We start from the raw sequence: 19,109 nt of genomic DNA on the forward strand, positions 1-19,109 counted from the left end.
GAGTAACCTGGTATTTCCAAACATTGGAACCATTCCCATGAGAACCTTGTTTGAATTATTCCCAATTTTTGAGCCCCTTCACTTACTATCAGGGTGTTATGTGTGTACATCCATTGCAAACAACGCGACATTGTCGTAATTATAGATTACAAAGGGATCATTGAATTTTTAATGGAATGAATTAAATCGGAAAATGAAATATTAGCAACCGTCGTAACCACAACTATGCTCCATAAAGTAGTTTAATGTAAACAGTTTTATTATGTTAGACAATAGAATAACCTAACGCCTCCTATCAGAACAGGAAAGTTTGCAATTAATTAATTGCATGTCAACGATGTTCGGAGAAGAGTTACGAAGGCGATAAAAATCAAAAAGATACTTCGATGAGACTCAAACTAAGCACAACAACAGTAACTTGTAAAAGTTAGGACACATTTTCCCTGATATATACGAGCAATATCTAGTCGCTTGGCGTCACTGATCATTATGATTAACTATCAGCCGCAGACAACTTTGCAAGTAATTTTCACAATTTTCGCATCATTCGAGCTTAACGGCTTCCTTAGTTAACTAGGCCTCGCTGTGCAATGGGAGGAACTGCAAAAAGGTAACTAATTGAATTTGATGTGATTTGAACTAGTGAATTTTGAGTGAATCTCCGAACATTAAAAATTACTATTTCTAGCAAAACCTTCTCACCAAGGCTAGATTCTGTGACTTTTGGTCCTTACTTGCTTGTGAAAATCTTTCCGTGAAAAAAAGCTTTAGAATTTTCTGAGGTGTGTGATTTTTATGTGGTCTTAATTTGAATTGTTCTGAGTGACTAAATGCACCTCTGGAAAGTATATCTGTTATATCTGGTTCGCCTCCTATGCATTTCTCTTCTCAATCTAGAATCTTTTTTTTTGTTAAGGAACAGAGCCCTTTGCCGGAACCCTAGAATGTTTGCTAATTTTTAATGAAAATTCGTGAGTGGTTGTACTGTTGGGTTAAGCAAATGAGTCTGCTCATACTCAGAGTCTTCTAGTCCGGTATTACTAGCAAAAATCATGGGAAAGCAAGCGTGAATCTGGTGTAAATTTGAAGGTAACAGGTGGTCATGTATCTGTTAATGCTTGGGAAAAGTAAAGTGAAATATTTCATTAAAAAGTAAAATTTCACAAAAAAAATGTCGATTCACAAACAATAAAGAAAGCCCTGCATTATCTCGTTGTATAATTGTAACCCTTCAGTACGGATTGCTTCCCATCACAGAAGATGAAATCAAGTTTAAAGAGATAAAAGAGAACAGCAAGAAGTCCTCGTTTGGAATTCGAAAATGGCATTTAACTACACCTAGCATTTCTAACATATTTCCAAGTGAACAGATACGACACCAACACCAAAGTAAATGCGCAAACGGCTGAAAAACGCCGAACATGCGCAATGCTTTTCTCCCCCCATACAAATTCAAGCAATAATAATAATAATCGTTGGCGCAAAAATCCAGTTGGGCCTGGGCCTTGACGTATGATAAAGCACTTCGTTCAAGACCGTAACGATATTTGTGGATATGTTTTCCCCCCAATGTAAATCAATAAGGAATTCCGTTTTTAAGGTTTTGTGTAAACACAAAACCTTATTAAAATCGGTTTACTGTCTGTCTGTCTGTCCGTCACACGCATTTTTCTCGGAGACGGCTATAGTGATTGACACCAAATTTGGTAAAAAGGTGGGAACTGTGAACGCTCACACATACAGTGCGTTACATTGTTTTACGTTGAATTTAAAGGGGGGTTCCCATACATGTAAAAGGAGGGTGTAAAATTTTTTTTGCATCAAATATAGGGGTATCAAATTAAAGGTCTCGGTTAGTAACTTTCGGACCCGGTCTTAGTTCTGACATTTGTTGGAAGGGTGGGGAGTGCGGAGGGTTGAAAGTGATCATTTCTTTAAGGGAGCCATTTTCAGAAACTACCAAACCGAAAAATCTGAAAAAAATCAGGAGACTACCACTATATGGTGCCTGGGCTTCGAAATACCTTCCATACCGATATCTCTGAAAATAAAGTCAAATAATAGTATATTACTATATTTTTTTATAATTGGCTGGAAAACCCCCCTTAAGTTCATCCTAGCACCACGATAGCACTGAAATAGGCTATAATATAGAGCGTGAGCTTACCAAATTTGGTGGAAATTGCACTATTACTAACAAAGTTATTATACGTCAAAGTTGTTCCTTGTTTGAAAATTAAGACTATGAATGTCAATATCACCTGAAAGTGGATACTCTCACATAATATGTGGATACATTACGTGCTACGTACTAAGAAATACACAAAACCTTTCGTGCCTGAAGCGTCCAGCTTCCGATTTCCCGACTTGTTTTCCTTTTTTTCTTTTCTTTATTTTTATAAAATCTTTTCGAAACACCTTGGCCACTATTTTAATATCTTTTCGAAATACCTTGGCCGGCGGACGGTACTTGAGAGAAAGTCTTTGTCATCCTCACATTCCTCCCTTCTGTCTCCTGGCAGGCCGTCAGCAGTTTCCACGGCTGTTCAATGAAGCAGCAGAGGCGAATTCACTCATTTTCGCGCCTCCGATGTGCCGCGCGGGCATTTTTTTTAAGCAGCCACCGGCTTGCCGAAAACCCACAGCCTCGACAAGGACGTCGAGCTTGACCGAGTGCTCGCCTCGTTCCGAAACGCTAAAGGGGTTAAAGCGACCTCTGAGGAGCGTCCACCCGAATGAGGACCTGTGAACACGTCTCGAGGTCCCCGGGGGTGTTAACCTCCGTTGTCGCGTGTCGTTAAGGTAGAGCCGGCCGCAGCTTCGAAACCGCGTCCCTAAGCAGACGTAGCATTCCAGAGTCACCTAATCCTGCTCTGATATCTAGTACAGGGTTGGAGGGGAGGCGCAGATTCTCTCCGTAAATCATCTGTGCGGGGCTGGCCGGGAGCTCCTCTCGTTGGACTGTACGGAGGCCGAGGAGGACGAAAGGCAAGGACCGCGTCCACGACGGATCTTTGCGAGCCATTAAGGCGGCCTTCAGCGTTCGGTGCCAACAATGCAGCATGCCATTCGATTGAGGATGGTATGTAATAGTCCTATGTCGTATGAAGCCCAGCAGTTTCCTTAACTCGGCGAAAAGAGTAGATTCGAATTGTATTCCCTGGTCCGTATGGATAACGGCTGGAACACCAAAGCGCGGAATCCATTCTCAATAGAGGGCTTCGGCACATGATTAGGCCGTGATGTCAGACAGGGATATTGCTTTAAGCCACCGCGTAAACCTGTCGATGATTGTGAGGCAATACTTGCATGCGTGCGAATTTCGCCGAGTGCCGATGATGTCAAGGTTGACGTAGAGAGTACACCTACTTCCTTTCGAACGTTGACTTTGTACTTCTGGCACGCGATGCATTGTTTGGCCCAAGAGTTTGCGTCCTTGTTCATAGACGGCCAGAATTATTTATCAGTGACTAACCGTCGCCTTGATGCCTGGGCGCGCAAGATCGTGTATTGCTTTAAATACTTTCCTCCGAAAATAGGCTGGAATGGATGGCTTGGGTGCCTTATCTGAGATCTCGCAGATTAAATAAGAGTCTGAACCGAAAATAGGAAACTCCTTCAATTTGTATTTGGAGTTCACCTTGAGACTCTGAAGCTCTGCGTCGTCTTTTTGTACCTCTGCGATTCCCGTATAATCGTTCCCGACGGGGACTGTGACCTCCGATATTCGTAGCAAAGTGTCTGCAAAAATATTGTCTTTTGGCTGATATAACTCAAGTGTCGAAGTTGGAGACGAGACGGTTTGTCGGACTTTTGCCTAAGCGTGAAAGTAAGGACCTTGTGGTCCGTGAGCACAGTGAACGGCCTGACCTCAAGGAAGAAACGTAGTTCACGATCGTAGGCGCTGTAATTGCGTTGAGTTATTTACCTATTTTGAAATAAAAGCTCAACGATTGCCAGATTTGATTCACTCGTTGGTAAAGAGCGGCGCCTACCGCTGTATCTGAGGCATCAATGAATGCAGCTAGGGGTACATCTGGCTGATTAAATGCCAGCAGTGTAGCATCAACAAGCGGCCACAGTAGACCACGCACCTTGCGGGACCCTTCAGTTTTGAGCCAAAACAAGTAGGCGTTCAAGATCGCTTAGTGATGAGCGGTCTTGGGCAAAAAACGACGATAGAAGTTCAACATGTCCAAGAACCTTCGCAGATCCTTTACCGTGGTTGGTAGGGGAAAGTTCTTTATCGAAATCGAAATCGTCTCAACCTTGTTTGGGTCGGGTTGGATACCATCAGGGGTTATCGAGTGGCCGAGAAATTTTACCTGCCTCTGGAGGAATTTGTATTTCTCAACGTTCAAGACAAGTCCGGCCTTAAGGAGCCGTTGAAGAGTGCACTCGAAATGTTCCAAGTTCTCAGATTCTAAAGAGGAAGCAACCAAAACATCATCCATGTAGATGAAACAAAAGTTCAAGTTTCGTAAGACAGAGTGGATGAACCTCTGGAAAGTCTGCGCAGCGATTCACAAGCCGAAAACCATCCCGGTGAACTCGAAGAGTCCGATAGATGTGCAGATAACTATTTGCGGAATGCCTTCTGTAGCGACAGGGATTTGATCATACGCTTTGGCTAGATCCAAGGTAGTGAAAATACGGCTGTGTGTAAGTGATTGCGCAAAATCATGGATGAGTAGAATAGGGTACAGTTCGGGAATTATTTGAGCGTTCAGACACGTGTAATCCCCGCATGGCCTCCATTCGCCGTTTGGCTTGAGGTTGGTAATTGTAGAACGAAGTGCTAGGGATAGTCCGTTGGGTGCTCGTCGGTTTTTGGTTAATGTCGAATGAGCGATGCCCCGCATAACTATTAAATCTAAAAATGGCAGTTTGCCGTTTTCCTCCATCCCTTGGGTAAATGTAATCTTATCGAAATCAGTGGTGAGGTGTGCTCATGCTCCACCGACTTGTTAAAGCCAGAATGCTTAGCATCCCCCGTCCTTTCTACGACAGACAAGGCGAAGGTTTCCACTTCACCGGATGCCCGATCCATGTTGCAATTCCTGCCGTCACGAGTCCCAAGGGATCAATCTATAGAGAAGCGGGTTACGTTCGGCCCACGCCCAGAGTTGTTATTCCTCTGTTCACAAGCAGGGTCGACTCATCGTGACCGGCTGCACTATTTTATTTGATCAAAGTTTGGATGTAGCCGTGAGGTCTTCAAATCATCATCCAGCGCACCGTTGTTTCGGCCGCCTTTTGGTTGCTTACCATCGACTTCAATGTTCAGCCCAATCATGGTAGGTGAATTCCCGTTAACGCGATTACATGACATACCATCGAAGATACCTCTTCCGCAACTTTTCCACGTTCGGTGCAAATCATGTCAATCGCGGATATCTTCATTTCGAATGTGATCAAGGGGCGTCACGTTTCTAGCCTGGGGTCCATCTTCGCAAGACGCCATTCATTGTCCTTCACAGTCGGCCAATACTCAGAACCATAGAGGGCGACAGGACAGATAACAAAGCGATAAATGTTAGTTTAGACGTTCGTTGATTCGTTGATCACAAAGGACGCTAGTTATGGACCGGCAATTCATCAAGGTGGGACTAATGCGTAAAGCAATTTCATAATGTAATTTACTCTTAGCTGATAGTATTGATCCGAAGTATTTGAGTCCTTCAGTTCTTGGCAGGTCATTTCCACTGACAGTAATAGTGCCTGTTTCGTAGGGATCGGTTGTCAAAAAATCTGTTTTATTCAGATTCAGTTTGAGACTGTGTTCCATGTAGAAGAAAAAGGATACTCGAAGTGATTCCAAAGGTTCACGGGGCTCAGTACACTAGTCAGTCACTTCAAATGTAGAAGTTCGTTATGACAGCCATGGTTATTAAACCTTGGTATTCATACTGGAAGGTAATTTGTCCTTCAAGAACTTTGCCATCCATGCCGCCCCCGATACCGCTGCATACTGCCTTATTTGGTAATGTAACTTTACGGCAGAGGAACAGGCCGTTAATCTGGGTTGCAGTGGCAGTTCACCATTTGTTTCCTTTAGTCTCGTAGAGTACATTTGCCGTTATTGAAACCCCAGATGGGAAGAGGAGGGGGGGGGGTGTTATATTATTAATTGATACAAATTTTTAATTAGACATTTTAAGATACTTACGGACACACTCACTTCATCAATTTAAAGTATCTGTTGTAGTCTAAGGAAGAAGGGGAGCAAAACCTATTTTGGGTGATACCTTTAGGCAACCAGGGTGCCAGGGTGCTAGATGCATAATGGATAATTTCTTCGATATACTTATATATACTTATATACATATATGTATATATGTACATATATGTATATATATGTAAATATAGGTAGCAGCAATGAAGGGTAGGTAGGTAGGTATCAGTGGCCGCTCCGAGGAGCCCAATTAGCGCTTTGGTGCGCCGTTTTGACGCTCACAAACTCCTAAGACCGTGACTGTTGTTAAAGGAACAGGGAAGCAGAGTCCAGCTGGCTCGGATCTTCAGAGCCAGCCCGTAGCATTCAAGAAGGAAAGCAGATCTCCGACCCTGCAGCCAGAAATCTCGCTGAGGTCTGCAAAGAATGGTTCACCCAGCGTCCGCAGCCTGACTCGAGCCAGAGCTGGGCAATCGCAGAGAAAGTGCATGAGGGTTTCCCTTCCTTCTCCGCCGCTTCGGCAATGCGAGTTGTAGGGTAAGCCGAGCCCAGCGGCATGGTCCCCTATGGGCCAGTGCCCCGTGCAGACCGCCGTAATCTTGAATGCATTTGCACGTGTCTGGCCCAAGAGCTCTCGTGATCGGGCTATGTTATAAGCGGGCCAAATTCTCCTTGACTTGGGACAGCTTGTCAGCCTTCGCCATCTCAGGCCCGCGGCTGCTAGGTAGTGCGAGTAGGCTCGGCCCCCGACAGCCGCCAGCGGAACACCGACTGTATTCGCCGAGGGACTGCCAAGAGCAGAGCCTTGCCTGGCCAATCCGTCAGCCCGCTCATTCCCCTCTATGTTCCCATGCCCGGGAACCCAGAGGAGAGTGACCTTGAGCGTGCCGCCCAGATGGTTGAGCGTGTCTCTGCACTGCCCACCAGCCGGGAAGATATCGTCGTTGAGTACAAAGCCTTGATGGCCGCTTGGCTGTCGGTCAGAATGGCTATGTTACGCTTGGGGCTTGAATCACGCTCCAGCCATCGACAGACTTCCAACATCGCCAGTACTTCCACCTGGAATACACTGGTGAAACCTGGGACACCATACGACTTGGATACACCGTGCGTATTCGAGAAAACCCCCGCGTCGACTCCATAGGCCATCTTTGATCCGTCATAGTCTTGCAATACGCCGCCGGTGTTCCACAGCAAAGTTTCTCGTGAAGTTCAGCTTGCGTGTGACATAGTCCGTGGGGGATGCTCAGATTTCCCGAGGTATTTCATCTAGGATGTTGCTGTGGCCGTAGGACTTCGCTGCCCAGCATCCGGACTCACGTAGTATGACGGCACTGCACGCTGCAACATATTTGATGCAGCAATTAAACTTATTGAACATTTCAAAACTGAACTAATAACATCACATACAACAACAAATACTGGTTATATTCATATGTCGGGAAATTTAAGAATAATCTATCTTTGATAAGCGTACACAGATAACCAATCTCGCGATCTAGAGCTCCAAGTTGAAATCCTGCTTCGGAGATGAATGATTGTGAATACATCCTACTGTATCTTGTGTTGTACTTATCGCATCGGGTCATACTATACGGTGATTGGAAAATGAGAAGTGTGCTACAAGTATCTCTTTGACAGTGTTGTGATTGTACAGACTCCCCAGACTTCAGTCTCAAGTTATAGCGCTTCAAAGATGGAGTCGATCAAGCAGAAAATTAGTCATATTTTACGTTTCTACTACCTGAGAGGTAAAAATGCAATGAAGGCGGCCGAAAAAATTTGTGAAGTTTACGGGCCCGATATTGTAACGATTCGAACAGCATAGCGTAGGTTCGATCGATTTCGTTCTGGGGTAATGGATGTCGAAGATACACCCCGCACTGGTAGGCCAATCGTCGTAGAAACCGATAAAATCGTCGAAATCATCCAAGTAGACCGGCATGTGAGCATTCGCTGGATTGGCCAGGAACTGGATAAGGACCACAAAACCGTTTGGAAACATTTGCAGAAGATTAGATTCCAAAAAAAGCTGGATGTTTGGGTGCCACACGAGTTGACGCCAAAAAATCTCTTGAACCGAATCAACGGCTGCGATGCATTGCTGAAACGGAACGAATTCGACCCATTTTTGAAGCGAATGGTAACTGGTGATGAAAATTGCATCACGTGCGACAACCTCAAGCGAAAAAGATCGTGGTCAAAGCGCGGCGAGCCGGCGCAAACCACCGCCAAGCCCAGATTGACGGGCAGGAAGGTTTTGTTGTGTGTTTGGTAGGATTGGAAGGGAATCATCCACTGTTAGCTGCTCAACTATGGCCAAATCCTCAATTCGGTCCACTAGTGTGAGCAACTCGACCGTTTGAAGCAGGCGGCCAGAAGCGGCCAGAATTGGTTAATAGGAATGGTGTTCTTTTCCACCAGGACAACGCTTGGCCTCACACATCTTTGGTGACCCGCCAGAAGCTACGGGAGCTCGGATGGGATGTCCTATTGCACCCACCGTATAGTCTGGACCTGGCACCAAGTGATTACCATCTCTTCCGGTCCATGCAAAACGCTCTTGGTGCTACTAAGTTCGTCTTGAAAGAGGCTTGCGAAAACTGGCTGTCTGAGTTTTTTGCAAATAAGGAGGGGGGGTTTTATAAGTGGGGGATAATGGAGTCGCGTTCTAGATGACTACAAGTCTGCGAACAAAACGGCGCATATTTGACTTAAATGGGATAATTAAAGCGCCAAATTTCGATCACAAATACATTTATTTTTCCCCAACCCAAAAACATTCTATCCCTTGAGTTATATTAAATTTACGCGAAAGATACAATTTTGACCTTCGATAATTTTTCTAGTAATGGTGGAATTTCCACCAAAATTTCTGGTTTACGATCTATGCTAACTGAAATGATCTATGTTAACTTCAACTCAAAAAATTCAATTGAATCGTAAAATACTGATTGAGATGATTATATTTATTGGGAAAAAATGTTAATCCCTCTTCGTATGTACGGAGGGACCCCTCTCCGTCCCTTAAACTCAATGTAACAGTTTTCAATGCATGCATGGGTGTTTACAGTTCTAACATCTCTATCAAATTTCATATCTATAGGTATAGCTGTTTTCAAATAATTCGCATATGATAGATAAATAGATAAACAATGAACCGATTTTAATAAAATTTTGGGTCCCCCAAACAGATACACTACACTCCATACGATGGGAGCAGTTCTACCACCTTATTATGTGAAATTATTAGATTATGATGGTTCATAGATATTCTAGATTGGTAATTACTTCCAAAACTAACACTATAATATGTATATCGCCAGGCGATCTTTTCAGCCCACCTGACTTGATTGATTATTTGGAAGTTTATTTTAGTCCATCAGGTATACGTAGAAGCATATGGTGGTTCAGCCGCCCGTTTGAAAATGTTTTCATTCATATATTACATGTTATTGAAGGCAATTGAAAATCATTACAATTTCCTCTCATTTTTGCGTCTTTGTTTTTCCGTCAAAACATACCAGAAAAGACACGTATCTATAGATATTTTGAACACCTTTGTGAGTCATTTATTAGCCTTAGTTTTTTTCCACCTTCTAAAATTTGAAATGTTACTATTTCCGAGCTAGCTCGAACTCAAAATAAAATATTCTTGCGTTCTTGATGAAATGTGACTGTATAAGCACGAATATTACTTGCATTCAGATGAAAAGTGATACATCTTCCCATATGTGTATTGTATCTGTCCGTCATTTTTGAAATCATGTGCATCGTGTCATCACTTGATATTCGGGATGACTTTCAGGCGTTTGTCACTCCATGGCGCGCATCCTTTTGATACCATGCTTTCGAGCAAATTGTTATGGTTTGTCATTGTGGTCAAGTGTTAAAATTCTTTGGCAAATAGCCGAATCGGGTAATTTACGGTATAGGTGAAAATAAATAGTGGTATTTATAGATTTTTATGTTTTGCCGAAAAATTGCGCTTCATGTGGAAATATTTCAAAAATATGAAGATCATTGAAGGATATTTGAATGTTAGAAGCATATAAATTATATAAATTAATTTGGCCGGTCACTTGCGAGAAATTAGATTAAAATAATACGAAGTGAATCAAAAATAATTCAGTATTTATACGGAATTATCTATTTATTCAAAATTATTATATTCCCGAAAACTGTATTAAGTATTTCTTGGTTTATCTTTGTTAGTCTTACACATATTTTCACTTGGGAAATGGAAGTCACTAACGTTTTACTGTCAAACTAGATTTTTTTAAAATTTTTATAGGAAACTTATTTTCAAATAAAATGAAGGTTATGAGGTTTATCTTATAACATATGAGAGTATTTTCATAGATTCTAGATTCGTTTCATCGCGAACCAAACCATTGAACCGCACTAAATGCCAGTGATCAATATAGATTTCCCTTCGAGCAGATACTAATTGCTACCGTGTTTAATTCTCATATGCTCATAGTAAAAGTATCTCCACACCTACGGAAAAAGATACAGATCACACTTTGTTTACACGCTTTGTTAAGGTCTGTATTTGCGAACCGATCAACAATGCAATGAACTATACCGCTAGTAACGAAAACTATGTATCTAGACGAGCTACAAAGACCTACCTCAGTTAGCTAATCAATAAAAAATCAATCAAACTTTGACACTTACTTATCACACTTCCTTGTTTTCACATTAATCTAGATACATGTGTCGGAAAACTTAGAAAATTATTAGGAAATTGTATATATTACTGACTGCGGTTTTCCATTATCATTTATCTGGCGGCCTATGGTTGGTCTACTGAACCTGTAATTATCAATTTTTTTATCAATTATCAATTTCTAGAGAATATGTCATTAGGAAAGGATCCATACTTACAAAAATGGATATTTTTGTCTTTAATTCTTGAAAATATGTCGTCACTCTGTAAATTATTTTTCCAGAAAGCTAGAATGCTTGTTTCTTTTAATTTTTCCGTAAAACAAAACCTCCCAGCTCTCCATGCAAGTAAGGAGGGTGTGCAAATTTTCTATCCTCGAATTTATCAAACAAGAGGGAACCTTTTCCTAAGCATTGCATCGCAGCTTCCATCTATTTGTAGACCTCTCCATTTCGGCGTTTTTCGTCTGTGATACAGATAAGATAGGCTTCGGGTTATCTACGTTCGCCATTACATCCGCGAAAATATCAATTGGCATCACTCCCGATAATCCTAAAGACAAAACACACCCTTAGGGCTGTTCTTTTGTGAACACCGCTGGAATTATCCACCTTACGTAGAACAGGTTTTGCTGCTACCCAAACTGGGGTTACATACTGCCTGATGGAGCTCAACCCCCCTCCCTTCAGAGTGGTGAGCAGCGTACACACAGCCTACCCTCTTACGTTCTGCATCATCCTTGTGAGAACCACATTTGCGATGGTTGCTTTGAAGCAAGCATATTGCCACTTTCTTTTTGTTCGTACACAGAGGTGGAAAATCTTAGAAAGACACGTCCACTCCAGTCCTATCGCGCAGACGCCCTAGGTAGAGTGGGTTTTGTATTTGCTCTTACTAAAAAGCACCCCCGGTCTCTCCAGTCCCAGCCCCGCGGGAAGTCCAAAACCATTCCAAAACCAACCTACTCCTTTTGGCTTTCCTCCTTGATCAACGTTTGGTTCAGATTCCGTCTCTCCATTGGGAACCATGGACAGTGAAACATCACATGCTGTAGATCCTCCGGTAAGCCACTGCATCCAAGATAATTCGGTGAATCATCCAACCCAAAACGGTGACCCTGAGGCATTCCTCGGTTTTGTATGCCTCTCGATACATCTTGTATGATGCAGCACACTGATTTATTTCGCTAGAATGCTGACACGAATCATCCGGCCACCACTAGCGCTACCTCATATGGTCTAAACCTCCAAAGCCATTAGCCATCATCATCTGCTTCTACCTTGGAGAGTTTTCGTTGTCACATAGGTGACGAGTAAAACACACACCTCAGACAGTGCTTTGGCCCGCCTATATTCGGTAACATTCTTACAAGTACAGCGGTAGCACTGGCTGCTATTTGTCATTCTAGGTGTTCCCTAAAGCTCAAATTAATGTCAATTATCACTGCCAGGTATTTGATAGCCGGTTTTGGCACGACTGCATATCCGCAGACTTCCACTTTCGCAGTGTTCTTTTTCCCACGGTTCATTATTAAGATCGCTTTCATTTTCGCGTCCGCCACGGTCGATCCGACTCTTTCTAGCTAGGACTTTGCCACTCTGATTATTTTCGCCGCCTAGATTTCCACGTTGCGTCCTTTGTGTGCTTTCATGTAACAACCGCACATCTACAAAGCCTACAACCATAGTCTTCTCTGGGACGGGAAGTGCACCCCATTATACATGATATTACATAACAGAGGACCCAGTACTGATCTCTGTGATACCACCGCTGTAGCAATGTCCTCTTTGAGGCCCTCATCTCTGCCGTATCAGAAAGTCCTCTCTGAGGAGTAACTTCCAAACAGATTCGCCAAATAAACACCTATTTTAGGTAACGAATCTTTACTTTTGTTCCAGTTGGGTGAATTAAATGCGTTTTGGACATCGTCCTCCACCATCTCTCGCGTTCCCGACCTAGTAGCGTAGAAACTCTCGCATTTCCTGAGTCTGAGTCGCCTCCCGGGTCGAACAAGGCATTTTACATACAAAGCTGACGATTTTGGATTTTTGGTCATTTTTCCGACCCGGGTATCGTGGAATTTTTCAATTTTCCTCGATTCCGGCCAGGTCCTCCGGCTGCAGATTTTCCACCATATCTCGCGTTCCCGACCTCGTGGCGTAGAAATTTTTGCATTTGCTGAGTCTGGGTCGCCTCCCGGTTCGAACAAGGCATCTTCCTTAGAAATTTGACGATCTTGCATTTTTGGCCATTTTTCCGACCCGGGTATCGTGGAAATTTTCAATTTTCTTCGATTTCGGCCAGGGCCACCGGCCCCAGATTTTCCATCATATCTCGCGTTTCCGACCTCGTTGCGTGGAAATTCTTGCATTTCCTGAATCTGGGTCGCCTCTCGGTGCGAACAAGGCATCTTGCTTAGGCCAGGTCCTCCGGCTACAAATTTTCCACCATATCTCGCGTTTCCGACCTCGTAGCATCGAAATTCTTGCATTTCCTGAGTCTAGGTCGCCTCCCGGTTCGAACAAGGCATTTTCCTTAGAAACCCGAAGATTTTTCAATTTTGCCATTTTTTCGACCCGGGTATCGTGGAAATTTTCAATTTTCCTCGATTTCGACCAGGTACTCCGGCCGCAGATTTTCCACAATATCTTACGCCCCCGACCTCGTAGCGTCGAAATTCTTGCATTTCCTGAGTCTGGGTCGCCTCCTGGTTCGAACAAGGCATTTTCCTTAGAAATCCGAAAATTTTGCATTTTTGGCCATTTTGCTGACCTCGATTTTCCTCGATTTCGGTTAGGTGCTCTGGCCACAAATTTTCCACCATATCTCGCGTTTTCGACCTCGTAGCGTCGAAATTCTTGCATTTCCTGAGTCTCGGCCTCCTCAGGGTTCGAACAAGGCACTTTCCTTAGAAATCAGACGATTTGGCATTTTTGGCGATTTTTCCGACCCGGGTATAGTGGAAATTCTCAATTTTCTTCGATTTCGGCCAGGTCCTCCGGGCGCGGATTTTCCACCATATCTCGCGTTCCTGACCTCGTAGCGTACAAATTCGTGCATTTCCTGAGTCTGGGTCGTTCCCGGCTCGAACAAGCCATCTTCCTTAGAAATCCGAAGATTTTGGCTTTCTCGCCATTTTTCCGACCCGGGTATCGTGGAAATTTTAAATTTTTTCTCGATTTCCGCCAGGTCCTCCGGATGCAGATTTTCCATCATTTCTCGCGTTTGCGACCTCGTAGCGTCGAAAGTCTTGCATTTCCTGAGTCTGGGTCGCTTCCCGGTTCGAACAAAGCATCTTTCTTAGAAATCCGAAGATTTTGGATATTTTGCCATTTTTCCGACCGTGTATCGTGGAAATTCTCAATGTTTCTCGATTTCGGCCAGATACTCCGGACGCAGAGTTTCCACCATATCTCACGCTCCCGACCTCGTAGCGTCGAAATTTTTGCCTTTCCTGAGTCTGGCTGGTCCGACGATTTTGCATTTTTGGCCATTTTTCCGACCCGGATATCGTGGAAATTTTCAATTTTCCTCGATTTCGGCCAGGTCTTTGGGCCGAAGATTTTCCATCATATCTCACGTTTCAGAGCTCGCAGCGTAGCAATTCTTGCATATCCTGAAATTGGGTCGTTTCCCGGTTCGAACAAGGCATCTTCCTTAGAAATCCGACGATTTTGCATTTTTGGCCATTTTTACGACCCGGGTATCGTGGAAATGTTCAATTTTCCTCGATTTCGGCCAGGTCCTCTAGCGGTAGATTTTCCACCATTTCTCGCGTTCCCGACCTAGTAGCGCAGAAATTCTTGCATTTCTTGAGTCTGGGTCGTTTCCCGGTTCGAGCAAGGCATTTTCCTTAGAAATCCGACGATTTTGAAATTGTGGCCATTTTTTCGACCCGGGTACCGTGGAAATTCTCAATTTTCCTCGATTTCGGCCCGGTCCTCCGGCTGCAAATTTTCCACCATATCTCACGTTTCCGACTTCGTAGCGTAGAAATTCTTGCATTTCCTGAGTCTGGGCCGTTTCGCAGCTCGAACAAAGCATCTTCCTCAGGAATCCGAAGATTTTGCATTTTTGGCCATTTTTCCGACCCGTGTATCGTGGAAACTTTCAATTTCTGCTCGATTTCGGCCAGGTCCTCCGACCGCAGATTTTCCACCATATCTCCCGTTCCCGACCTCGTAGCGAAGAAATTCTTGCATTTCCTGAGTCTGGGTCGTTTCCTGGCTCAAACCAGGCATCTTCCTTAGAAATCCGAAGATTTTGGCTTTCTGGCCATTTTTCCGACCCGGGTATCGTGCAAATTTTCAACTTTCCTCGATTTCGGCCAGGTACTCCGTCTGCAGATTGTCCACCATATCTCGCGTTCCCGACCTCGTAGCACAGAAATTCTTACATTTTCTGAGTCTGGGTCGTTTCCCGGCTCGAACAAGGCATCTTCCTTAGAAATCCGACGATTCTGCATTTTTGACCATTTTTCCGACCCGGGTATCGTGGAAATTCTCAATTTTTGCTCGATCTCGGCCAAGTTCTCCGGCGCTGATTTTCCACCATATCTCGCGTTTCCGACCTCGTAGCGTAGAAATTCTTGTATTTTCTGAGTTTAGGTCGCCTCCCAGTGCGAACAAGGCATCTTGCTTAGAAATCCGACGATTTTGTATTTTTGGCCATTTTTCCGACCCGGGTATCGTGGAAATTTTCAATTTTCCTAGATTTGGATTGATGACAAACACCAAGAAAACCAGGGTTCTCAGTCTTACGAGCCATCTCACTCTCCCTATCTGCATTAATGGGTAGAGCATTGAAAGCGTCGATCAGTTTGTACATCTATGAAGCGTGGTTTCTGCCAAAGGTGACACCGAACTGGATGTTACCCGACGCAGTAACAGCGCTAGATTTGCTTTCCTTGTCCTGCCTAGAATCTGGAAATGCAGTTATCTCAACACCAAGATCAAGTTGAAACTATTCTGCGCTAGTGTTCTTTCATTGTTGCTAGATGGGAGTAGCTCATCGAAAGTGAACTCCATTGTTACCCAAAATCTCCACGCTTTCGTCAATACCTATCTGCGTCGTGTCATCGAAGTGTGTTGCCCTGACACTATCTCAAACGTAGAACTTGGTCTGCACACAGGCCTGCCATTCGCACGTACTGTCATGGGAAGACGGATGTAGCAGTGAATTGGTCACACCTTAAGCAGGGGCAATAATTACATTGCGGGCTACGCCATGCAGTGGAATACACGCAGGACAGTCGAGGACGAATGCGAGCGCCTCGGGAAGTCGTGGTGGAGCTGAAGGGTATTTTAGGTAACCACCAGCGATGTCGTTACACATGTTGTCACTCACTCCCACAGAAGCCTAGGTGTTACACGGCCATTCTGACAATGGTGACCCTTGCCCTCTTCTCTCTGAAATTGGTTGGGACCGTCTGGGGTGATTTGAAATTCAAGAAGAAGTTCTAATGACTAATGTAGCAAACGGAATCAGGATTGGGGTGGCACCCTACCGGAATCTAAAACACTCTTCCGTTGACAATGATTATGGCCTCTGGTCCAGATTATGGTGTTTGGTTCAGCTGACAAACTGAGTAAATTTATCCGAAAATATGTGTATCAATCCGGGGCGATGTGGATGTCCCCTTGAAACCTCATTTTCATTTCAACGAAGTATGAAGACATCAACCAATTATATCCTCGTAAATAAAGTGAGTTCAACGTCCACTTCCATTAACAATCCAATGTTTCCCCCATTCTTTTAAATGACTAACGACTATAAAAATCTTCTGAATTAAATTTTAAGCAATTCTATAGAGTAGATGTAGTGACGAATGTGGTATTCCAATCTTTTTTCTGTTTACTACGAGAGATACAAAAAATTGAAATGGACTAAAAAGTTGAAATTGGAACTTTGTTTTTGGAGAAGAATATTTCGTTGGTTGAAATCGAATTTTTCACGTGTTCTCCTTGACATTTTGTCGGATTGTAAATTTCGTAATTTTTCTGTTTTAAAAAAATCTTGTTTGGATGCGATGAAAGATTCTTTTTTAATTAAAAGTTCCTACGGAAGACCTTGAAATATTTCAGGAGAATTTATATGAATACACGTGTTGTGGGGTCTGTTTTAATTTAATATCTATATTTACGAGCACAAGGACATAACTTTCATTTTATATATGCACGAACTTCAATAGCGATATTGGCTATTTAAGATATAAATTAGGACTAAATCTGTAAAATACCATTAAAGTGAAAGATCCACTATTTTCTCTACCCATTTTCCAAGTGTATTCAGATCTAAAAAATAAAAATCTGAAGAGGCCACCTGTAGATAAAATCCTCAATTTTCTGCGTAATTTTTCAAATCATCAAAGATACTTTCCGCTACGGCTAAAGATATTTCTACTACGCCGTAATTTATATAATATAAAAATGTTTTCCTTTCAACATAGAAATAAGAAGTGGAAACAAGATGTACTCCCTCGCATAGGTGTAAACATAAAATAAACACTTAGAGAAGTGTAAGCAAACAGTCCTACGAGACTAAGTAGAGCAAAAATAAACTGCAGGTATCCATTTCGCAAAACCATTTTAATTTATCAAATAATTAAATTCCGCAAAATTTGGACGTTTGCCATACATTTTCAATTCGGACGTACATAAATCTTATTGTGGATGCCTTCCACAAGTTTGATTGAGTCCAAATTCAACATGATCAAATTCCAAAGCCATGACTGACTACAATCCGTGGAAAATAGAAACGACGAATTACACACATATTTCAAGCAACAATTTTCTTCTCCAGGCAGTTAGTCGAGAATGGCGCGAATTAGATGTGCCAATTTTTGCTGGTGCAGAATTTTCGAAAATCAATGGAGGAATTTTCATTTTTCTAGTTGGAAATAAAGTCAGCCTTGAAAATCTGAGCATTGTGTTTAGACAGCAGTATTTGTTGCAGAAATCAACACTTCATGATGGAGTCATAAAAAATCGGTTTATTTTATTTTACTTAGCAATTACACATATGCTGCAAAACGTTGATCCTTGCTTTGTTTTATAATCATCTATAAAGGAAAATATGGCATAACGTTAAAAGAGCAACTCGTAAAATTCCTGTCAGTAATTGAGAGGGCTAAATTTAACCACGTACTGACGGAGCTATTGCTAGGTGACCGGTTGGGTGATGACAAAGCCGGCGAGTTGCTACAGTCTTTGTGCTGCAGAGGCTTCAGGAGAGCACACAAGCCATTCTGGCATGCGCGAATTCGGGATCTCTGGACTCGTTAGCCGTCATCGCGGACAAAGTTCATGACGGCCACAGTCTCTGGGTTGGCAAAGGCCGTTGGTGCTTTGCCGGGAGTAGGACTAGATCAACATGTATAACCGAAATGGGCGATCAGTTAGTAGATCGGCGAACCTTCGGTATAAACTGCGGCATGCTGGTACCATTGTAGGTTCGTTGAAAAGGCTTAAAAAGGTATCCGCCCCTGCAATTACTCACGAAACAAATCTAACTTGCAGGCAGTTCTGCAACTGTTATCCTAAATGCAGTACCACGTCCTCTCACAATCTGCGACCCCTTGAGCTCGCTTAATAATTTACTACCGCAGTCATTGAAACTGGCGGCAGCAAATTCTTCGTCGGTCCGCAAATATGGCTACGGACAGGTAGACTTAAGTTAAGGACTTCGACTAGCATTTTCTTAGCCCTGCATTATCGCGGACATCAGCATACTTATCTTAGGCGCGGATTTCCTGTGTCACCACGGATCGCTAGTGGATATACATAGTAGGTCCCTTATTGAACCCACAACTTCCCTTAGGTCATCAGGAAAAATCTCATCCTGCTCACCGAGTACTCTTTGCATCAGTTTTGAAGACTTTGCCACATCAACACTACTGGCTTCCCACTACTGCGTCCGTTACCACCCCAGAAGCTCGCGGAAAGAGTTCGTAGAACTTCTTGAGTGGGGTATTTGCAGACCTTCAGACAGTTGTTAGTCTTCATCATTTCACATGGTCCCTAAATCAAATGGCGAATGGAGACCTTGTGGCGACTATAGACGCCTAAATGCTCCGACGATTCCAGACTCCCATTCATCCACTATTTTGCGCACTCTACCGCAAACTGTCTAATTTTTTCGATTTTTGACACAGTCAAGGCATACCAGGAGATCCCTGTAGACATTCCATAATTGGCAATAGCACACCTTTCGGACTCTTCGAGTTCATTAGGATGACTCTTGGACTGTGCAACATAAAGCTTT

General features: G+C 43.2%; 1 protein-coding gene across 1 annotated transcript in view; it reads left to right on the top strand.

Moving 5' to 3' along the window:
* The first annotated feature begins 575 nt into the window (after window positions 1-575).
* The window catches only part of LOC119649834 (sialin-like), a 47,548-nt gene continuing 29,014 nt past the window's right edge, over window positions 576-19,109 (top strand). The window contains exon 1 of the mRNA XM_038052177.1: window positions 576-610. Within this exon, the coding sequence (XP_037908105.1) occupies window positions 591-610 (20 nt within the window). The 5' untranslated portion in view covers window positions 576-590. The remainder of the gene's footprint in view (window positions 611-19,109) is intronic.

Source organism: Hermetia illucens, chromosome 2 (genome assembly GCF_905115235.1).
Source record: "Hermetia illucens chromosome 2, iHerIll2.2.curated.20191125, whole genome shotgun sequence".
NCBI lineage: Eukaryota > Metazoa > Arthropoda > Insecta > Diptera > Stratiomyidae > Hermetia > Hermetia illucens.